General features: G+C 36.1%; 2 protein-coding genes across 3 annotated transcripts in view; one reads left to right on the top strand and one right to left on the bottom strand.

The window, feature by feature from the left end:
- DYM (dymeclin) overlaps window positions 1-23,312 on the top strand; it is a 273,454-nt gene that overhangs the window by 31,612 nt on the left and 218,530 nt on the right. For both annotated transcript variants that reach the window (XM_045528017.1, XM_045528018.1), the window contains exons 3-5: window positions 11,376-11,428; window positions 19,706-19,799; window positions 20,749-20,882. In XM_045528017.1, the coding sequence (XP_045383973.1) occupies window positions 11,376-11,428; window positions 19,706-19,799; window positions 20,749-20,882 (281 nt within the window). The remainder of the gene's footprint in view (window positions 1-11,375; window positions 11,429-19,705; window positions 19,800-20,748; window positions 20,883-23,312) is intronic.
- On the bottom strand, window positions 16,675-17,181 carry LOC123621936 (60S ribosomal protein L32-like). The gene has a single exon (XM_045528019.1). The coding sequence runs from the start codon at window positions 17,130-17,132 to the stop codon at window positions 16,725-16,727; it is 408 nt and encodes a 135-aa protein (XP_045383975.1). The 5' UTR covers window positions 17,133-17,181; the 3' UTR covers window positions 16,675-16,724.

The following is a 23,312-nucleotide window of genomic DNA, read 5'->3' as shown; positions in this document are numbered from 1 at the left end:
TTTTATAGCAGTTACAAAAAGTCATCTATTGTCTTTCTTTATTACATTTAAAAATTTCTGTTTTCTTCCAATTCTTTATCATTCACATAATTTTTACATGATTGCAATTATAACATAGATATAATTTTTATAACAAATAATACTTACATGTATGACAAAACTTCTTTTAGTTAATATCTATATAATTCCAAGCAGTTGGTGGAGTGTTTCTACATTGATATGTGGATTTGCTTTAATGAAAAGTATCTAAATTAATATTATTCATACTGAAAGATATTAAACTAGAGGTTAGATGTGTTTATTCTTATATTGTGACCTTGGACATGTTACTTAGCTTCTTTATTTCTGTCACTTGTAAACTCAGGATACTCCTATTTCTTCAGTCGACTTCTCGGGGTTTTTAAAAGAAACCAAATGAAATAACCAAGGTGAAAGAACTTTGAATAGTGTATATGGGACTATACAAAATGCAGGCTATTTCAGCAAATTTATTTGCATGTCAACAATAATGTGTTAACATCTTTAAACACATTTGTAGAAGGTAAAATAATAGTTTTTCTAAATCTCCCCTTGTTGAAATACTTTCTTTAAAATATAACACAATCACTTTTTGGTCTTTTGGCTAAGATCTAGTGTAAAATATAACACAAAGATCAGTTTCAATTCAGTTTTAGCCAGAGAGTTAAAAATTCTGAATTAGTGGAGTTCAAATCAATAAAGTCCTGCTAAATGTGTACTTAGTTGCAATTTTTAACTTTTTTTAAATAATTTTTTTCTATTGCATAAAAATTTTTAAAAATCTAATTTTATGTGGGGACCAAATTACTTCTATATTTGAGAATATGGTGAGACTTTTTTTTTAGGTTGCAGTGTTACTCTACAACCAATTGGTAAGTTTCTTTTAAAAAACTATATATTATTCAGCCTCTTATTTCTTTCTTTTTTTTATTTCAATAGATTTAGGGGGTACAAGTGGTTTTTTTGTTACATGGATGAATTGTATAGTGTCAACCTCTTATTTCTTTAATCACTGAGGACCAGCACATGGCCTGGCAGTGTCCACTGGTACTTCTTACGTTACTTAAAAATCCAGTGTGGACAGATGAAGAAAGAGACAGATGGGTTGGTAGAAACAAAAGGGAAGAGAGTTGTCAAAGGCAGAAGGAATTGGATGGTAGAAACCACTAAAGGGGCACAAACCATTCCTTCAGGCTGCATATTGGCTCCATGATACAGGTCACAGATCATCAGTTAAGTTAGCAGCTTAAGTGTGCTGTGAGTATTTTACTTACAAACTGTAGCCTGATTGACCTGCTACACCAATTGATGAAAATATTATAGGTAACTCTTGTGTATTTTCATACATGATAATTATCAGGAAAAGATACTCGGTTTATTAGACGACCCATGTTATGTATTTATTTTGGTTGTAGAAAATTGAATTCTTGAACTACAAGTTTTATATGAATGTAGCTTTTTCCCCCTTACCAGCAAATGTTCTTTCTTATTTGTCAGGCTGGGAAAGCTGCTTGACATCTAACAGTGGTATCTGTTGATTACTGAAGGAATGCATGCTTGAGCACCATGCTCTGGACTTTTAATTCTTTCATTCATGAACTAATGGTGGGGTCTCCCCTGAGGTTGTGGTGGAGAGTAGATCTACCCATCAAGACCAGGGTTATTTCTTTTCTGTCACCTCCTGAATTATGGCTGATGACATTTGGAGGCATTTTCTACTTAAGTGGCAATGAATTCAATCTATCTTTATAATGAAAAAAATCTATAATTTTTACTTAATGTTTGCCTCAATTTTTACTTTTTCTGTCAAAACTGAACATTTCTGCATCCTGTTCACTAGACCATTCTTGAAGATAAGGCCAGAGCTGTTTGTCATGTTGTCACTTTAAGTCCAAAGAGGTTGTAAACTCTGTACAATATTGATATGCCCTGTCCCTATGTTATTTAATATAAAAATTGATTGCCTGGTACAGCTAAAGAATTTAGGTGGTGTTGAATAGAGTTCATTCTAAATTTACAGTGGCATGGTAATAATTTGCTAGTTAGACTCATATGCTTTATGAATTCCTCTCTGTAGGCCATTTTTGAGGGGAAAAATCTGTATTTGTAATAAAGCTTCTTATGCTTGCTTACTGTCATCACATACTTACCTGAGCACAAAGATCGCTGGATTTGGCGTCAAAAGGTCTGAGTTTGTAATTTTGCAACTTTAGCAATATGTAGGAGATTATAAGCCACAATTATGCACTATTGGTGGGTAATTGGTTAAATCTTTCTGGAACATAATTTGTAGTATTCATCAAAACAGAAGTGTTCATTGACTTAGCAATTGCACTCCTAGATTTTATGTTAAGGAGATAATTGGACAAGTTCAGAAATATATATAGAAAGACATATGTGTAAAGACATTCATAGCATAGCTGGGCATGGTGGCACGTGCCTGTAGTCCCACCTACTCTGGAGGCTGAGGCAGGAGGATCGCTTGAGCCCAGGAGTTTGAGGTTGCAGTGAGCTATGATGATGCCACTGCACTCTAGCCAGGGCAACAGAGTGAGACTCTGTCTCAAAAAAAAAAAAAAAAAAAAATGAAAATTACCTAGATTTAAAAGTCTCTGTTATGCCACTTATTATCAGTATTTTCTTTTTAAGTGCCATTATCTCATCTGTAGAATGGAAATGCTATCTGCTGTTTCTTTTTCACAAGATGGTTGAGAGGATCAAATGATGTATTTGTATGCAGAACCACTTTGTAAACTATAAAGCATCGTATAAATATACGTTACTTAATACTGAGAAATTTTGCTAGGTAGCTAAGGAGTATTGACATCCTTTGTAATTCACTAGGGCTATACTTCCAATAAAACATTAATGTAAAGAGAATCAAAGCAGATCACCTACAGTTGTTTGATGCAGCTGCCTTGATACTATTTCAAAATGTATAACCACTTCAAAATTCCTAAACAATGTTTTATATTAATACTTCCCTCCTTCTCAATTGGGGGAAGACTGGGAAAGGCTCGTAAATTACTTCTAAGTGTATTAAGTAATAAATATATGCAAATTTGACAGTTTAATACTTGTAGTTTTTTGTTGCGGGATTAGGGCACTCACATTTATTGAGCTGTGTGCTGGGCACTTTTCTTCACACATTGGCGTAGTCCTCACAACTACCCTATGAGATGGTGGCAACCTTACCTCCCTTTTACAGGTGAGGAATCAGAGGCTCTCAAAGTAATGTGGTTAGGTCATACCAGTAGGAAATGAGGAAGCTAGAACTTAAATATGCAGCTTCAAAAACTGTACTCTTTGCATTATGTTGGGGACATATATTGTTTTCAGCAGTGAGCACCTGATTTGAAATCCATGTGACCTATGTGCATGAGTTTGTTCATTGATGGTGGTGGTTAAATTGAAAGGTAGTACACTTGGTGTATATGTTTTGAAAGTGTCTGGCCTATGAATCCAGTGAGTGCAGAGACATTCTGTATTCTTGGTGTTAGAATTCCTTCGTGTTGTTTCAATTTGGTATGTAATTTTAGTGGAACTAAACTAGAATTTTTAAAAATGTTGTACTTGACTGTGTTTGGATTTAGTGACAGTGGTTTATCCAAGTCTGCTGGCCTGATACTTGGCAGCAGCAGTGGTTAATTATACAGTGATTGTTGTGAGCACATGGTTAGACTTTATCATATGCACTAGTTGAGGCATTATTAGTATTTTTGTTTTTCTAATTATCTTTTTTTTTTTTTGCTAAAAATCTCAGGATGGTTGTAGCCAGGGTCCGATATTTAACTATCTGGAGCACTTTGCTGCTGCTGTACGTGTAGTGTGTGTTTTTGATTTTGTGCTTAATGACTCCCCATTATATGTAGGATAAAATCCAAACTCCTTAACATGGCATTAAGATTCTTCACTCTTTTGTTCTGTTTTACCTTGCCAGTCTTCTCTGTTACCTACACTCCTCAGCAACTTAACTTTGGCATGATGTGTGTTGGCAGACCCAGCAGAGGTGGCATAGAATACATTGATTATTTGAGATGTAACTGGGAAATAACTTGGCTGTACTATTGGTATTGTTGGAATTGTGTAGCGGAAGCATGTGGAGGGTGTGAGGTTGAGGTTGCTGACAGCTCTCTCTCTCTCTCTCTCTCTAGGGAGATTCTCTTCATGAAATCAAAGTAAGGAAGCGAGTAGACTTAGAACATAGCCCAGAAATGGCAGTGGTAATGGCTAAGAGCTTCCCTATAGTCGTGAAAATTTTAATAACCGCTTTTCTTGCTGAAATATCTTCAGTGTAGACCAATGAAGTTTCTTAAAACTGTAAGAAAATTCTTAGACCTGTTTTACATTTTCTTTAGGGGGTTTGGGGTGTGTGTGTGTGTGTGAGATATTCTTGGGCATAGCTCTCCAGTCCTTAGGTTTTATTGTTCATTGGGATTTCACCAAACTGATGCAAAGATATGATAAATGTTTGAGGTGATGAATATTTTAATTACCCTGATTTGATCATTACACATTATATACATGTATCAAAATATCACATATACCCCGTAAATATGTACCATTATTATGTATCAAGAAAAGAAATAAAACTGAGATTCCTACTCTATGTTTATGTTGCTGCCAGAATGACAGTGTGGCCATGCTCTGAGAAGGTGTCTGATAATGCTGCAAGGATTGCATCAGATAGAGTCACATTTGGTCATTGGTGCTATATGGTTATTTATCTAGTTTGATTTGTTTAGCAAGTTTGCTTAAGAGAATACTAGTTTTAAGTATTTATTCCTAATCTTCCATTATTGACAGTTTTCAAATTGACCTGGAGGTATGGAATTTCTGTATACATTAAGTTTGAAGTGGTTTAAGTTTGTGTGGTACTAATTTATTTAATCTCAATGAGTATGAATATTTGACTCCTGCCTTTTTGCCCTCTTTTTGCATGTTTTGATTGCCCCAGATCTGCCTTCAGAAACATTTGGTTTCTAATTGTAATTGTCTTGGAAACATTGGCATATTTTTGCAGTTCCATTTTACTTTTATTTACTGCAAATGATGATTTGTTAGTTGCTTGCTGCCAGAACATCTGAGCTCATTTGTTTAACTAAAGCAGTACTGTGCATAGATGCCTATAACAGGCAGCAACAGTTACCAGCCACCCCAGTTGCTTACCACCTCATTATAGCTCTAAATCAAGCAAATGGGAAAGCAGATTATTCTCAAAATGTTCCAAGAAGTTTAGAAAATTGGAGGATGGAGGGACAGGAGGGAAGGAATTCTATTATAACAATCAATGTGTTGCTTTTGGCAGGGGTGTGCCTGGCTGATTTCCTTTGTAGAAATAAGTAACACTTCAGAGTGCAGAAATTGTAGGCATACTGCAACAAACAGAGCTCTGTGACTCTTTTATTTAGTAGCTAATTGCCGAGTGTTCTTCTGGCTGTGCTGCAGTACCAGGCATAGTCGGGAACGCATGAGGGAATGAGATTTTCCCTGTTCTCATGGAGCTTATTATCTGGGCACTGAAGATGCTTCTCCCTCACAGTGGTGATCCTTAAAGGAGGTGGTGGCAGTGGTGCTGTTTCAGATCGTGGCCATGTGTAGGGGGACCCCGGCCTGGTGGGCCTAATCACAGAATGGCAGGTGCTAACTGCCTTAACACAAAGGGGAGCTTTCCAAGTGTGGTGGGATAATTCTGACAAAGAAATCAGATGGCTTCAAAAAGATGTGCTCTTTTACATTTGAAAACAAATGTCTTTTAAAAAATGTTTTAATAAAAATTTAAACTTGAGAGGCAGACCTTGCCTTGAGGGCTGGAAACTGGGAAGTGTTCCTTGAGGAGCAAGGGGAAGTAATTTTGTCCTCTCGTAATGAAGTGTCTGACAGTGGCATTTATTCATTCAGTACATTTTTGTTATTAATAGCTACCTGCTTTGAACCAGCCTGGGATGCTGTGATGAAGAAGGAGCCCACAATCTAGTGGCGGCCACTGGCGAGTCATTGGGCAGTCTCACTACCCCATGCTCAGTTTTATGATTAGGTGCTATATGGGGCAGAGGCTAGGCTTCTTACTTGAGAAGCCTAGCCTCTGTCTCTGATCATCATCTTAGGTGATCAAAGAAGGCTTCCTGGAAGAAGTGATGTCCAGACCACCCTCGCTAATATATGTTGTGATTAATCCTGTTTCCAGCTAATATTGTATTAAATATAAGTCAGAGCCCTGTTTTGGTTTTTGTTTTGGGAGTGCCTAGTACCTTTCTGTTGAAAGTTGAGAGACTGAACTCCTGTGTTGATGGCTCTCCATGACTGCCATGCCTCTGCCTATGTTAGTCCCTTTTGTCTGCCTGCCTGACTTCTCTTGGCCCTTCAGGACAGAATAGTTACTTCCTCCAGGGTGCCTTCCTTGATGCCTCCTAGGGTAGGTTGAGTGCACTTCCTGTGAGCTCAGGCACGGGGCTGGTCTTGCCCTTCATGCCTCCTCTACACAGAATAGTCTGTCTGCTGCTTCATTCCTCCATGAAGCCTGGAGGCAGAGGCAGCATCTTTCATAGAGCCTAGCATGTCCTAGGTGCTCAGGCAGTGTTCATTGAGCGAACAAATTTAGCAGCTTTCGAAGGTTATAGCCACATGTATATAATTTTTCCCCCCAAAATTCATTTGTTGAAACACGTGTATAACTGAAGCTCTTGGTTCCAGCTAGTTTTAAAAGAGAGTGTCATTGAGTGAAGAAGGTAGAAGCACTAGTGAAACAGTTTTTATGCATGTGGCCTAGCTATTAACCTCTTAAAGTTGTTTATAAGCCTTTTCATTTTATACCTCTTTGCTTTTTTGCCTGAGTAAACAATAAACTGAGTAATTCATAGTTTTCACCTCCTGCCAACTACTAGTGTGTATCGGACCACAGCGATTTATTAATTTGGAGTCATTTAGTTACTAACAAAAATCAATTTGCCTTAGCATATGTCTGAAAGAGGGGAGTATGTGATGAAGAGACAGGAGTGCCTCATAGAATCCAAGATCAGGAACACAGCTAAGCTTCTGGAATTCTGGAACTGGTCCTGAGAATTGGAAAGCCAGCAGTAATCCTGAGCTTTTTTGGGGTTCATGTCTGCATCTTTCTGCAAAGCTCTTATATTCATCTTTCCTACTGACTGGGTTTCTCTGCTTCTCCATGGGTAGAGGATAGCCTTTCTTTCCGTTGTCCTTTCTTTCCATCTCCATTCCAGATTTCCCAGGACTTTGGCTTAGGTTAGATGTCTACCCTGACCCAGTCAGCTATGGCCGGGGGTGGGATCATGCTGCACCCACCTGTTTGCCTCTGCTCACCTCTGAAAAGTAGATGGGAAGATGGAAAAAAGGGTGGGGAGACAGTAGACAGACAGCAGAGAGACGTTGTGAGGTTGGCAGAAATTCTAAAAATACTTTGTATGATAAGTACTAGAGACCTATAAACTACTTTACCATAGGCTCGCTTCTCGGTTATATTGTCCCCCCCCCCCCCCAAAAAAAATAGCATGTCAATCTTAGATGGAACTTAGCAAATTTGAAAAGATGTGTATCTTTTTAAATACACATGTATTAATAATATTAGATTCTTAAGGTAAAGGCATATTCCCTTAAGTAGTTAGTAGGTCTTAGTTTTGTGTGCATGTATGATATTTCTTACACATGGTACTGTTTTCAGTTGCTGGGAGACAGGTGTAGCAATTCTGTCCAATGGAAATGTAAGGTGAACCAACATATATAATTTAAAGTTTTCTAGTGGCCACATTAAACAGGTAAAATGAAACAGGTGAAATTAATTTTAATAATATATTTTTAACCCAATATATCCAAAATATTATAATTTCATGAATATAAAATTAATAATGAGATATTTTCCATTCTTTTTAAATCTTCGAAATCTGATATGTATTTTATGTCCCAGCACATCTCACTTTGGACTAGCCACATTTCAAGTGGTTAATAACTACATGTGGTCGGTGGTTACCATATTGGACAGGTCTACTATAACTGTCTAGAAGCAATCAATTTTCTTCTACAGTTTTTCTAAAATTTTCATGTCAAAAATCTTTATGCTTATGGATCACTCTTTTTAAAAGTGTACTTCGCCAGCAACAGCAGAACCCTGGGGGCGAGGGGGTTTCTACAGAAGAGTTGCCCATTTGGAGGATTTGCTACACATTTGCTACACTACGTGTATTGGCAGAAAAAAACATGTAATTTTTAACCAAGTCACCAGCCTCTAAAGCTGGTTCTTGTTCGTCTCAGACTTCTGATTCCTGGAATGTTATTTAAACTCCTTGGAAGGCTCAGTTTGCTTACCTATAAAAATAGGGTTTATTACAGTCCTGCTTATTAAAAGAGGTTTTCATGGCATTTAATTGCACTGATAAATTTGAAAATGTTTTGAAATATATTTAAAAGGTTAAACAAATGTATTATTTTAATTTATTAACTAGGGGGAGAACACATTTTGGAATTAATACCTAAAAATTTATTTTTTTAAGTTTTATTTTGTTTTTAATTGACATATAATTGTACGTATTTATGGATACAGTTTTTTTTTTTTTTTTAAGAGTCAGAGTCTCACTGTCACCCAGTCTGGAGTGCAGCGGTACAATCATAGCTCACTGTAGCCTCAAACTCCTGGGCTCACAGGATTCTCTGCCCCAGCCTCCTGAGTAGCTAGGACTATTGGCGGTGGGCTACCACATCCAACTAATTTTTTAAACATTTTTTGTAGAGACAGGGTCTGGCTATGTTGCCTACTCTGGTCTCGAACTCCTGGCCTCAAGTGATCCTCCTGCTTTGGCCTCCCAAAGTGCTGGGATTACAGACATGAGCCACCTCACTCAGTGTGATGTTTTGATACATGTATACATTGTATATTGATTAAATCAATAATTAACATATCTGTCACCTCAAATCTTTGTCATTTTTTTGTGGTGAGAACATTCAAAATGCTTCTAGCTATTTTGAAATATACATTATTGTTACTTGGGGTCACTGTGCAATAGAACACCAGAACTTATTCCTCTTGTCTAATTGAAACTTTGTACCTGTTGACCAAATTCTTCCCCTCCCCTCTCCCCACTCTATCCAGCCTCTGGTAACCACTATTCTACTCTATACTTTTATGGGATCAACTTCTTTAGATTCCATGTCTGAGTGAGATCATGTAGTATTTGTCCTACGTGTTAGGCTTATATCATTCAACATAATGTCCTCGAGGTTCATTCATGTCCCAAATGACAGGATTTAATTATTTTTTACAGCTGAATAGTATTCCATTGTGTATACATCTCACACATTTTTTTTTAATCCATTCATCTGCTGATGGACTCTTAGGTTGATTCTATATCTTGGCTATTATGAATAGTGCTGCAGTAAACATGGGAGTGCAGATATCTCTTCGACAGACTGATTTCATTTCCTTTGCATATACAGGTTGAGTATTCCTAATCTGAAAATCTGAAATTCAGAATGCTCCAAAATTCAACACTTTTTGAGCATTGATATGATGCTCAAAGGAAGTGCTCATTGAAGCATTTCAGATTTTGGATTTTTAGATTAGGGATGGTCAAGTATAATGCAAATATTCCAAAATCCAAAAAAATCCGAAACTGGAAATGCTTCTGGGCCCAAGCATATAAGATATGCCCAACCATATTCAGATAAGGGATATTTAACCTTTATACTCAGTAGTGGATCATAAAGCTCCATACTGTTGTCCATAATGGCTGTACTAATTTACATTTCCACTGTCACAGTCTGTTTTGTGTTGCTATAAAGGAATACCTGAGGCTGCGTCATTTGTAAAGAAAAGAGACTGTCTCATAGTTCTTCAGGGCGTACTAGAAGCATTGCATCGTTATCTGTATCTGGTGAGGGCCTCAGGCTGCTTCTACTCATGGCCAAAGGTGAGGGGAGCTGGCAGTATGCAGAGATCACATACTGAGAGAGGAAGCAAGGGAGAAAGTGGGGAGGTGCCAGCTCTTTTTACAAACCAGCTCTAACAGGAACTAATGGAGTGAGAACTCACTCAAATACCCCTGGGGGGTAGGAGGAGCTTTAATCTATTCATGAGAGATCTGCCCCCATGACCCAAGCACCTTCCATTAGGTCCCACCTCCAACATTGGGGATCAGATTTCAAGATGAGATGTGGGAGGGTCAAACATCCAAACCCTAGCACCCAACAACACAGTATAAAAGTTCCCTTTTATCTACATCTTTGCTAACATTTGTTGTTTTTTGTCTGTTTGTTAATAGCCAGTGTAACTGAAATGAGATGATATTTCACTGTGGTTTTGATTTGCATTCCCCCACTTTTTTTGATAATAGCCATCCTAATGGGTATGAAGTGCTTTCAATTTGCATTTCTCTAATGACTAGTGATGTTGAGCATCTTTTCATGTGCATATTGTCCATTTCTGTATCCTCTTTGGAGAAATGGCTATTAAAGTTTTTTGTCCATTTTTAAATTGGGCTGTCTGGGTTTTTTGTTGTGGAGTTGTAGGAGTTTTTAAAGTGTATTCTGGATATCAATCCCTTATCAGATATATATTTTGTAAATATTTTTCTTTCATTCTATGGGTTGACTTTTCACTCTGCTGATAGTACACTTTGATGCACAGAAATTTTAAATTTTGATAAAGCCCACCATATCTATTACTTCTTTTGATGCCTGTGCCTTTGATATTATGTCCAGGAAATCATTATCAAAGCCAATGGCACGAAGCATGTTCTCTTACAAGTTTTATTTCTTTCTCTGTCTGTGCATCCCATCTCTGTGTCAGTTGTGTCTGTCCTGTCTCTGTATCTGTTTCTGCATGTTAATGTCCGTGTCTGTGTCTGTCTATATATTTGTAAACCATTGAAGCTTATATATGTATCATCTCATTTTTTTCCTTATTTCCTTTCTCTTTTCCTTTTTTTGTTGAAAATACTATTTGAAAGTTATTAAAGACATAATGCATCTCCTAGAAATAATGGCATTTTTCTAAATAACCATAATCACTACTGCCTTTAGAATTGGGCATGTAGGGCACCTGCCTTGTGCTGTCTACCTTGCAGTGCCTTTCTTGAATTTTCTAAGTCTCCTCCCTGCCCAAATGCCTGAAAGGTAGGATACCTCAAGCTCTTCTCTTTTAGGCATCGCATATTTAGAATTATAATAAATTTTCTGATTACATTGAAAATTGAAGCTTAACTTTATTTTGTTGATTTTATTGTTTACAACTGTATACCATGTTTTTCTTCTAAATTATTTTTCTTTTATTTTTCATGTTCCTTTCACTGGTTAGTGTGTATTTTTCAGTGTTGTAGTTATTAATGACCTTTCTTCTGTCTCTCTAGTACCGAGTTGAAACTCTTGGAGGAGGCAACCATTTCAGTCTGCAGGTCTTTAGGTAAGGGGGGAAATGTGTGTGTGTATGTGTGTAGGGGCATTTTTTTTTCAAATTTTCTGTTATAAAATTTGAAAGTATAATATGAATTGAATTAATGAAGTGATTCTTCTTCTTTGATGATGATAACAATAGTAATAATTATTTGTATTCATGGTACTTACTGGTGCTACTAGAAGGTACCGTTCAGTCAATGGTAATAACATACATACTTGGCTATCTATATTTATAATAGTGGTAATGGACTCTGCTAAGCCATAGACACTCTTTCAGCTTGTTCTTTTAGTGAATTTTGAAAAAAATCAAAGTATTAAGTTAGTTTTGTAGTTGCATGGACAATTCTCATAGCTGATATAGGACTGTTTGTCCTATGATTTGCTAACTGCCCTGGCTATATATGCTGTTATTGGCTATGTTAATCAGAATAATTATTACTCATTAAAATACATTAGGGATATATATTAGGAAGCTTCTCCGTAACAACTTGATGTTATGGTGAAGAGCATGGGATCTGGAATCATTTTATGATTTTAATTTCAGCTGTGCCATTTATGAGCTCAGCCTTGGTTTCCTCATCTAAATTGAGGGTAAGACCAACTATTTTACAGGATTTTTGTAAAGAAAAAATTAGATAACATGAAGTATCCAGCATAATGTGTAACATCTGTTCACCATTTATATCAACAAAAATGTTACCTTTTTCAGGCCTTGTTCTCAAATGGTAGCAATTGGAAAGGAATGTATATGCTTTAAAAAAAATGCAGATAATTGGCTGGGTGTGGCTCACACCTGTAATCATAGCACTCTGGGAGGCTGAGGCAGGAGGTTTGCTTGAGCTCAGGAGTTTGAGGTTGCGGTGAGCTATGATGAAGCCAGTGCACTCTAGCTTGGGTGACAGAGTGAGACTTTATCTCAAAAAAAAAAAAAAAATACAGATAATTATACTTACATTGCATTGTTGCTTTGAAAATTAAAGATGATGTGTCTGTAAACCGAGTAAGTGGTAACAATATTCTGTTTTTAAGTCAAGCTATATGGATAAGCTCCATATAACCTATATGGATAATTCCCATATAAGTTACTTTGCCAAAACAGTCTTTGATGAAATATTTTTGTTTTTAAAAACAAATTATGTTGGTAATGATAGAGGTGTTATTGTAGTAGTTGCCTTGAATTACCATAGCTTAGAAATTTTGTGCTAAATAGAACTGGCTTTCAAAGCCATATGGCAGTTTAATGCTGAGAATTAAGGAATTTTATGTAACAATGATATCACTGCAATTATGATGATGATGGCTTTTAAGGTGACTTTGGTTTTTTGTCAAAATTTATAAAAACTTTTATAAAAATAGAAAAACTTAAATAAGAAAAAATAGAAAAAGGTAAAATAATTCACTTGATCTTAGGCTGAGAAATGAGTAAAATATAACAAAATGACACAATTAAAAAAATGAAAAGATAAAATAATTTCATTTTAAAAATTGGAATATTTACTCATTATATGTAATGTGGAAAGCATACTCAAATGTTAAAAAGGCAATAATTGCTCATAATTCTACAACCCTAACATAGCCATTGTTAATATTCTTGTATATTGTCTTCTATTTATTCTATGAGTATCAATTTACATATATATTATACACCATATATATGTGTGTGTGTATGTATATGAGCCCATGCATACAACTATTTTAATCTATATTTTTCACCTGACGTTATATCAGGAATATATTATATATTTAAAAATACTTGTGGGAACAGCAAAAAAAAAAGATGTTAATTGCCCAAAATTCCAACAGTATGGAGGTATGGCTAAAATAAAAATCATTCTGTATTAAATAACACAGATGTAATCACTGCTAATCTTTTCTGATAAGATGTTTTCAGAGTATTTTATGTATATTGATTTATATACATAATTTTATACAGATATTATTTAATGTTATTTTCACTCAGTATGTCATGAACTTCGTTTCACATCAATGAATATAAATGTATGTCAACATTAAGGACTATGTGGATATGCTTAGTTTCCTTTAAAAAAATTTTTTTTTAAAGTGGTAGTTGGCTGGCAACAAATCTCTTGGGTTTTTGGGTTTTTTTGCTCTAAAAATGTTTTTCTTTTTCCTTCACTTTTGAAGGATACGTCTGCGGGAATAGAATTCTAGGTTGGCATTAATTTCTTTTCCATACTTTATTTAAAGGTGGTGTTCTGTTGTTTTCTGGCCTTTTTTGTTGAAAAGAAAGCTGTCGATCTATTGTTGCTTTGAAAAGATTGGAATTTTTTTCTCCTGGCTGCTGTTAAGGTTTCCTCTTTGTCCTTTAGTTTTTAGCAGTTTAAGAATGATGTACTGAGCAGAGGTTTTCCTTTTTTTTTGTGTGCTGCTTGAGGTATGTAGAGCTTCTTAAATCAGTGATTTGGTGTCTTTGATCAGTACTGGAAAATTTTCAGCCATCATCTGTTTATCCGTTGTTTTTGGCCTATTCTGTCTCTCCTCTTCTTTTGGGACCTTTGTTACATGTCTGTTAAACATTTTCATTGTGTCCTATATGCTTGTTAGGCTCATTTTTTTTTGTATTTTACATTCTTTTTTCTCTCTGTCAATAGGATATTTTCTATTAACCTATCTTTCGTTTACTAATTTTTTCTTCTGGTATGTACCATCAGCTATTAAACCCATCTACTGAGATTTTTAAAACAAAGTTTTAATTTTACAATATCTGTAGATTTGCAGAAATGCTGTAATCCTGGCGGGGTGTGGGAGGGGAACCTGCGGCCTTCTGATTTCAAGATTGTTCTTTTTTAAGCACCAAAGGAGGCAAGAAAAGCTTCATCTTTCTCTGCTGCACCCCTTTTAATAAAATGATTTGTTCTATAAAATTTGGATTCATTCAAAAAGCTGCACTTAAGGACCTAGAAGACCACATGTGGCCTTATGGCTGCAGATTCTCCTCCCCCGCATGCTACATTTATCTCAACTAAGGAAGCAACATTGGTACAGGCATACCTTGGAGGTAGTGCAGATTCCATTCCAGATCACTGAAATAAAGTCAGTGTCGCAATAAAGCTAGTCACGAATATTTTGGTTTCCCATTGCATATAGAAGTTATGTAAGATTTACACAAACCTTCAATTTGTAAAAAATACTTTATTGCTAACAAATGTTAATGATTATCTGAGCCTTCAACAAGTTGTTATCTTTTTGCTGGTGACAATAGCAACATCAAAGATCACCGATCACAGATCATTATAACACTTATAATAATAATGAAAAAGTTTGAAATATTGTGAAAATTACCAAAATATGACACAGAGACACGAAGAACTCATACTGTTGGAAAAATGGCACCTATCCGCTTGCTCAACACAGGGTTGCTGCAAACCTTAATTTGTAAAAAATGTAATATCTTCAATGTGCAGTAAAACAAAGTGCAATAAAACAAGGTATGCCTGTATATTATTTAATACTGTTAACTAAAGTCCACAATTTGGTCAGATTTTTACTAGCTTTTTGCTAATGTTCCTTTTCTGTTCCAGATCTCAGCTAGGATGTAGCGTGACATTCACTTGTCTTGTCTCCTTAGCCTTCTATGGTCTATAACACTTTCTCAGATTTTCCACATTTTTGATGACTTTTAGAATTTTGTAAAGCACTAGTAGGGTATTTTCCAGAATGTCCCTCAGTTTGAGTTTGATGTTTTTTTCATGGTTACACTGGGTTATAGGGTTGTGGAGGAAGACCATGGAGGTGCAGTGCTATTCTCAACACATCATATCAGGGGTACATGCTGTTAACATGACTTATCACTGACAATGTTGATGTTGATCGCTGGGCTAAGGGAGTGTTTGTTAAGTTTCTCCACTGTAAAGTTGTCACTCCAAACCCCGTTGCCTTCATTTTTGGGGATATGGAATTCATGGTTAACATTTTTTTTATAGCACTCCCTCCCACGCATTTATTAAAGTAACTGGGTGGTGGAGGTTCCCTCAGTGTAGGTTTTGTTCATTGTATCCCCATGTATTGTTAACTTGTCCTCTGTCCTTTATATTTTCTGCATGTTGGTCATTGGATCTTAGGGTTCATAGATATTTTAATGAGGTATTGGAAGGTTTGTTTCAGGGCTTGGAAGCAAGTTTAATCTCTCATCCCAAATGGAAATCCCCTTTACAATACCACCTTTATCTGAGTGTTACCAAGATTTTGCTTGAATTACTCTAGAGATGGGGCATTTCATTGTTTATGAAACCACTTTAGTTCATAGACAGCTACAAGTTCAAGCTCTGAAGTCAGATAAGGTAGCTTTTCATTACTTAACCACTATTGTTATCTCAATTTTACAGATAAGGAAACAAACATGGGGAAGTTAAGCAGGTTGCCAAATGTCATACAGGTGGTCAGTGGTGGAGCTGGTATTTGAACCTTGCCAGATTCTGCAGTCTAGTCCCATTACACTTTTCTGCTTTCCTGCCCGATCATCTCTGTTGCTCTGACTCCTGAAGCTCATTCAGCTTCAGCGTAGCATATTTGTACCGATTAATGTGATCCCATTAAATTCCTTTGTTCCTACCATTGAGATACTTTGGAATCTTGAGTCTACTGTGGAGTATTATTTAAAATCATTGAGTGTATTTAATTTTCTTAATTTATTGCTCCAATTTCCATCTCATCCAAAAGAGTAGTGTGGAAACTGTCTTGGTATATAAGCCCCGTGAAGACAGGGAGCTCCGTTCACAGGTCTCTCCTAAGTGCCTGAAACAGTGTGGGCACATAGGAGCAGCTCAGTAAATATGGGGTGTATGAATGAATGAATGAAAAAGGTACAAAAAGCTTTAATTACATTAATCTGGTAGGCTGGTTGCTTTTTCCAACATCATAAAGTTGTTTTGTTTGTTTGTTTTTTAAATAGCTAACCATTTATAAATTCAAATGACTACTTATAAAGTCATTCAGTAATAAAGGGGCTATTGAATGAACAAAGATTTTGAAGTTGGGATTCTGAATGATGGTTGTAGTTATATCAGTCTCAGCTTAGTTTGTTTCCATATTTGGTTTTGGTTTACAATAGCTAGATGATGTTAAGTACCATATAGATATACTTGCAAATGTTAACTGTTTTTTTTTGAAGAGTTTATCCTGAAATCTCAGGGTATTCTTTCATTAAACTAAACCCAAAGATTGAAAGAGGAATAGTGGAACTCTAACAATATCTAATATCTGATCGCATATCTATTCTTTTTTTTGTTTTGGCAGTTTTTATGGTTTTATTCAAACACAAATAAAATGTGCACATGCACTGTCTATTCATTTTCTTCACTGCGCAGCCTGGCATTGGGATTGGTGACTCTGATGGCCAGCTGGGCTGCTCTTTCCACAATGGCTTTGCGGTTCTTGGAGGAAACATTATGAGCAATCTCCGCACAGTAAGATTTGTTGCACATCAGCAACACTTCCAGCTCCTTGACATTGTGGACCAGGAACTTGTGGAAACCACTGGGCAGCATGTGCTTTGTTTTCTTGTTGCTCCCATAACCAATGTTGGGCATCAAGATCTGGCCGTTGAATCTTCTCCGAACCCTGTTGTCAATACCTCTGGGTTTCTGCCAGTTACGCTTAATTTTGACATATTGGTCTGACTGGTGCCAGATAAACTTCCTGGTCCTCTTTTTGATGATCTTGGGCTTCACGAGGTGTCTGAGGGCGGCCATGATGCCGAATAAGAGATGGCTGCCACCTCCGTAGGCAGCGCCAAGAAGAGAGCCACATATCTATTCTTGATTACAAAAGCTGGACAAAAATTCCCTAACTTAGAACAAATGTTGCACCTTGCTACCCATGGTGGGGTTCTCTAACCAACAGCAGTGAGCAGTACCTGGGAGACATGTTGGAGCTGCAGAATTTCAGTTCACACTTCGCACATGTAGAATCAGAATTTGTATTTTAACAAGAATGCCCTGTAATTTAAGTGCACATTAAACTTTGGGAAGCACTGTCAACTTCAGTGGGTGTTGGGTATATCTGGGATTTTGGAATTCCAGCAAACTACCAGATAATGCTGTTGCTTGCTAGTCTGTGAACCACACTTGGAAGAGCAAGGGTGCTACAACATTTTATCACAATGAGAAAGTTCAGCAGTTACTTGCAGACTCTGAAGCTGTGACAGGAACATATATCCAGCAGATAGACCTGAGTTAGCAGTTATTAAGCACAAAAGCCAGCATGCTGTAATGCTGTACTTATTCCCATGTAATTATTTTTTTTTCAGACAAGAGTCTTGCTCTGTCACCCCAGGTAGAGTACAGTGGCATCATCATAGCTCACTGCAACCTCAAACTCCTAGACCCAAGTGATCCTCCTGCTTCATCCTCCTGAGTAGCTGGGACTATAGATGTGTGCCACCACACACAGCTAATTTTTTCTATTTTTGGAGAGATGGCGTCTCACTCTTGCTCAGGCAGGTCTTAAACTCCTCACCTCAAGCCATCCTCCCACCTCAGCCTCCCAGAGTATTAGGATTACAGGTGTCCCATGTACAAATTTTAAAAATATATATAGAGAGACCTGGATAAAAAAAAATACTCTGGAGAACTCCATCTTTTAATATCTTTGACACACATTAAGAAGTTCAAATATGTACTTAATTTCTAAGTCTGCATAAAAATGAATTCTCCTGGCAGGACAGGCCAGTATGTTTGAGTGTTTGCATTTCTGTTTTTCAAAATAGTTAAAAGTATACTTCAAAAGAGAAAAGTATCTAAGCCTCTGGAATCTCAAATTTTGAAAACCATTGGTGAAGGAAAAAGACTGTGCACTTGCTACTAACATATTGATTTTGGGCCCATTTCTTTGCCTCTTTAATTATCAGTAAAATTAAAAGTTCTGACTAAAAATAGTCTCTCCCTTCTGATGAATTTTTAGCTTCTGTGCTTCCGTGACTTGCTATGCAACCTAATAGAACTTTATGGCTTCATTAAGTCCAATCTCTTGATTATAGAGGTTGGTATAACCTGGCAGTTTAGAGTGAAGGATTTGAGCCAGTAGATAAGGATGTGTCCTTGAGCAAGTGAGAATCTGTGAAATGGAAGTATTAATAATATTGGTGCTCAACCTGGGGGTTTGTCCTAGAGGGTCAAAAAAATTTTTAAGACCAGGCATGCTGGCTCACAGATGTAATCCTAGCACCTTGGGAGGATTGCTTTAGCCTAGGAGTTCAAGACCAGTCTGAGTAACATAGCAAGACCACATGTCTACAAAAATTAGAAAACTTAACTAGTGTGGTGGTGCATGCCTATATTCCCAGTTACTCAGGAGGCTAAGGTAGGAGGGTTGCTTGATCCCAGGGGTGTGAGGTTGCAGTGAACCTTGATGATGCCACTACACTCTAGCCTGGGCAACAGAGCAAGACCTTGTCTCAAAAAATATATATATGTATGTATTTTTTTTAAAACAAATTCTTTAAAATTTTGTCTGATCAGATAACCTCCCCTCCAGCTACATTGCTTTGTTTATGTGTCTTTTTATTTTTCATTAGAATGATTTGTGATGATCTGAACAGAATTTTACTTTTACATTTTATTATATTCTGTATCCTGGGGTACAGATGATCAGTTTTCAAGTTTTCTTATTTTATTATTTAATTTGTTTTTTTTTAGAGATGAAGTCTCACTCTGTCACCCAGGCTGGAGTATAGTAGCATGATTATAGCTCACTGCAACCTTGAACACATGGGCTTATGTGATCCTGCTGCCTCAGTCTCCCGAGTAGCTAGGACTACAGGCATACACCACCACACCCACCTAATTTTTAAAGTTTGTAGAGATGGGGTCTCACTATATTGCCCAGGCTAGTCTTGAACTCCTGGCCTCAAGTGATCCTCTTGCCTCAGCCTCCCAAAGTGTTGGGATTTCAGGCATGAATTACCATGCCTGGCCTTAAGTTTTATTAAATATCTGCTTTTCTAAAGAGAAAGGAGTATGAGTATAAATTGAATATATCTATTAATTATTATATCTTTCCTTTACAATTTTGGATTCTGAAATGAGATGGCTACTTCTGTTGTTTCTATCATTTTCATTTAGGAAATGATTTTTTGATGTTCAGAATTAAGACCAAGAGCAGCAGTTTCCCTCATTGCTTATTTGCCTAATTAGGTGTGAAATTGGCAATAAGGTTGGTCAATGAGCAATTTCAATTTGACATTTGGTTTAATAAATGTTATGATAACCTCATTTTGATTTCAGTTCTTAATTTTAACTTTTTAAAACCTTTTCTTCTCTTGCAGTTGAAAACAATCCTCGAACAGGAAATCTTGGTGCACTAATTAAGGTCTTCCTTTCTAGAACCAAAGAACTAAAACTTTCAGCAGAATGTCAGAAGTAAGCTGTCTAATTAAATCATGTTCACTTTATATTTAATAATATGAATATTATTTTTCATTTATTGGTGGAAATAAATTTTGGTCTTTTGAAAACCCCTGTGAAGGAATTTTCTTTAAGGGAAAAAGGTAAAAGAGAGATGTCTTATAACTTAGTGTCTAAGTTATTGGAGTGAGATTATAAATTCTAGAATCTGTTTGACTCTAGCATTTTAGACAATCTTTAGAAGTGTAATCTTTAAAGAAGATTAATAGTGATGTAATTATTATTTAAAAAGGTAATTTTCTCCTGTTATCACTGCTGATCATACCTAGTTTAAATAATGACTTAGTTTGAGTATTATTTCATTCTTTGTCTCTTACCTTTATTTCTTTCATGTTAGACTCAATGGAAGGTTAACTTTTTATGCATTCAAGCATTTTTTAAAACCATTTTTGAATGACAGTCTCTTAAAAGGTTGTTCATTACCCTGTTTCTACACAAATTATATTTAATAAAATTTTTTCTTGTGAGTTTATAGTCATTAATACACAAAACCAAGTATTGTACTCTGCCGCTGGAAATGCCTCATTTAAAATTTTGGCTACATATTTGCATATATTCTTTTTATTACTATAATTTTGGGGAGTTTTTAGCTTTTTTTTCTTTTAATCGCCTTTGTGTGATACAATTACCAATAATGGCAGTCATGTCTACAGGCATCTATAAAGATTTTTATTAAGTAGACTCACTATGTAAAATGTACAGAATGAAATATGAAGTAAAATGTAGTAGCTGTCACTGGTCTAGTTTAATAAATCATGAGCCATTAAAGATATGGACATTGTTCTAATATTACAAATAGGATGGACAAATGGTTGACAAATGAGGAATTCATGAACTGGAAATAAAAGAATCGTGTTTATGATTAAATATGGATTCTTGTGTGATTTTGGTCTTTCCTTTCTAGCCACATCTTCATTTGGCAGACACACAATGCTTTATTTATTATTTGCTGTTTGCTGAAGGTGTTCATCAGTGAGATGTCAGAGGAAGAATTACAACTTCATTTTATATATGAAGAAAAATCTCCTGGCAGTTACAGTGAGTATTGCCTTTGAAGATGTTCTGGATATATCATGTATAACATTACAAAGATAAAATTGGCCAGGTGAAGTGGCTCATGCCTGTAATCCCAGCACTTTTGGAGACTGAGGTGGGAGGTTGCTTGAGATCAAGTGTTTGAGACCAGTTTGGGCAACATAGTGAAATCCTGTCTCTACGAAAAATAGAAAAATTAGCTGAGCATAGTGGTGTCCACCTGTAGTCCTGGTTCCTTGGGAGGCTGAGGCAGGAGGATCACTTGAGTCCAGGAGTTTGAGGTTGCAGTGAGCTATGGTCACACCATGGTACTCTAGCCTGAGTGACAGAGCAAGACTCTCTGTCTTAAAAAAAAACCCACAAAACCATTTTTAGATGGCAAAAATCTTACACAAATTCTGGTCATTATCATTTAAATATATTAGAGAATTATGTTACATTTTGAGCAAATCAAAAGCCATGGCATAGCAAAATAATAATTTATAGTACTTTTAACTCAAAGTGATAGAGTGACCATGTGTATTCATCTCTTTTCCCTTCTGAGACACCTGATAATAGAGGAATTTCCTGCAATTACCATTGAACAACTTAGGACAGTCAGTTAGTTCATCCTTTTTTTGGCTCCTTATGGCCTTTTTCAAGATTATGAAACAGTTTTGGAGAAATATAATATAAATTTCTGTTTTACTATAATCTTTTTCTTCATTCTCCTTCTCAGTGTATTTCCAACTTAGAGAAGGACATCCTTCATGACCCATACTTTGAAAATGTGATTTTACAGTCTTCTAATATTTTAACTGTTCTGTGGCTGGGCACCTTGAGAGCCATTTTGTAGGTTCATGTCTGAGGAGGCTGTTTCCTTGTTTCTGTAAAGTCAAAATCTCACTAAGTTCCTCTGCAGGTTTTGAGGAAACTGAAAGTGGCAGATATCACAGGGAAGGAAATCACTTTCTCATATTAATAGCAATGCTGTGTTCAAGGTATACAGAACATTTAGCAGGCAAGAGTTTTTTATTTTCTTTGGCAAGAAGTTTGTATACTGAATGAAATATACTGGAATTTACACGTGCATTTTCTCCCCAATATGCAAGATAGATGAGTGAAGTCTAGTTCGTGTTTGAACAAGATATCAGCAATCTTTTGCTTTATGTTTTCTGTTTAATTTACATAGAAATTCTTTTTCTCTAACGATACTGGGCAAATATGGGTTGGGTTTATTTTTATTCAAGTTTCTTCTCTGAGAGTGCAATTAAAAATTACAAAATTAAGTTTGTTTCTTAAGTACTCTAAAGTTTCTTTCCAAACAAATGATATAGTTGGCTGGTTGCAGGGAAGCTGAATCATATGTTCTACTTTTCTTCTAAAGCTCTTATTCTTCATTTCATAGCTAAAATGTGATATTAGGTATTAACTATGTGATAGCTATTAACTTAGATATTATTGTTGAATAAAGCAAGCATATCATTATTAGTTTTAGCTATTTTACTTGCTGTCATTTTTTATTGCCCCTTCTGTTCTAGAAGACCCATTCCATGGAAAATCATTCATTGTTTTGCCTAGTTTGAGTTAGTATGAATTGATACCTCATTAACTTTGGGTTAATGAGGGGAGGAGAGGAAGGAAAAGAGATGTAGATTCTAAAATCTCTTTGCTGTTAAAAAAAATATTAAATTTCAAATGCTATACCATGTTATAATTTATCAAGTAAAGAATAAGTTCCTGTAAAGGGTGAATAAAATGATAATGAGCAGAAATAATTTTTTTTTACAGCCAAGGCAAGTATAGATAAGAATGAGTGTGAGTCTGTGTGAGTGTGTGTGTGTGCGTGTGTGTGTGTCTGTGTCTTTTCCCCCTTCCCATTTTATAACTGTGAGACCCCAAGTATTTGGGTCCTTGGATGAAAATGTTTGCCTTATCTTCTCAGGGGAAGAAGCTCTCCAGTTCATTGTAGATCAGATGTTCCTTCCTTGAATTCTTTACTGTCTACCCTTGAGTAATTGCTGCTGTACCTTTGAGATTATGCTCTAAGGAAGATAGGCAGCCAACTTTTGTTGAGACTACTTTTTATTAAGTCACCTTGGAAAAGGGAGGCAAAGCACTGGAAGCAAATTGAACCTTCCTGCATTTTTAGAGATTGAGCATTTGTCATTTCACCAAAACTTATTTCAATAATAAAAGGCCTTTTTGACTCCACATTTGATTAGTGGTACTGAAAAAACAGGGATTTCTTCTTTTTTTCCCCCTAAACTTGTCATAGGCAAAATACAATTTCTCTTTCTCTCTCACTGGCTAAGAAGGACTGGAACATAATAAAGTCAAGACATTCTAAATTACTTCTGAATATAGCTAGATTTTTTGCTTTTCTCTGAAATACCATATGACTAACTGTATGTTATCATCATGGACTTAATCAAGGATTTTATGAAAATTAAC

Source organism: Lemur catta, chromosome 16 (assembly GCF_020740605.2).
Source record: "Lemur catta isolate mLemCat1 chromosome 16, mLemCat1.pri, whole genome shotgun sequence".
Taxonomy (NCBI): Eukaryota; Metazoa; Chordata; class Mammalia; order Primates; family Lemuridae; genus Lemur; species Lemur catta.
The sequence above is the reverse complement of the archived record's forward strand: the minus strand, read 5'-3'. Positions and strand labels throughout refer to the sequence as shown.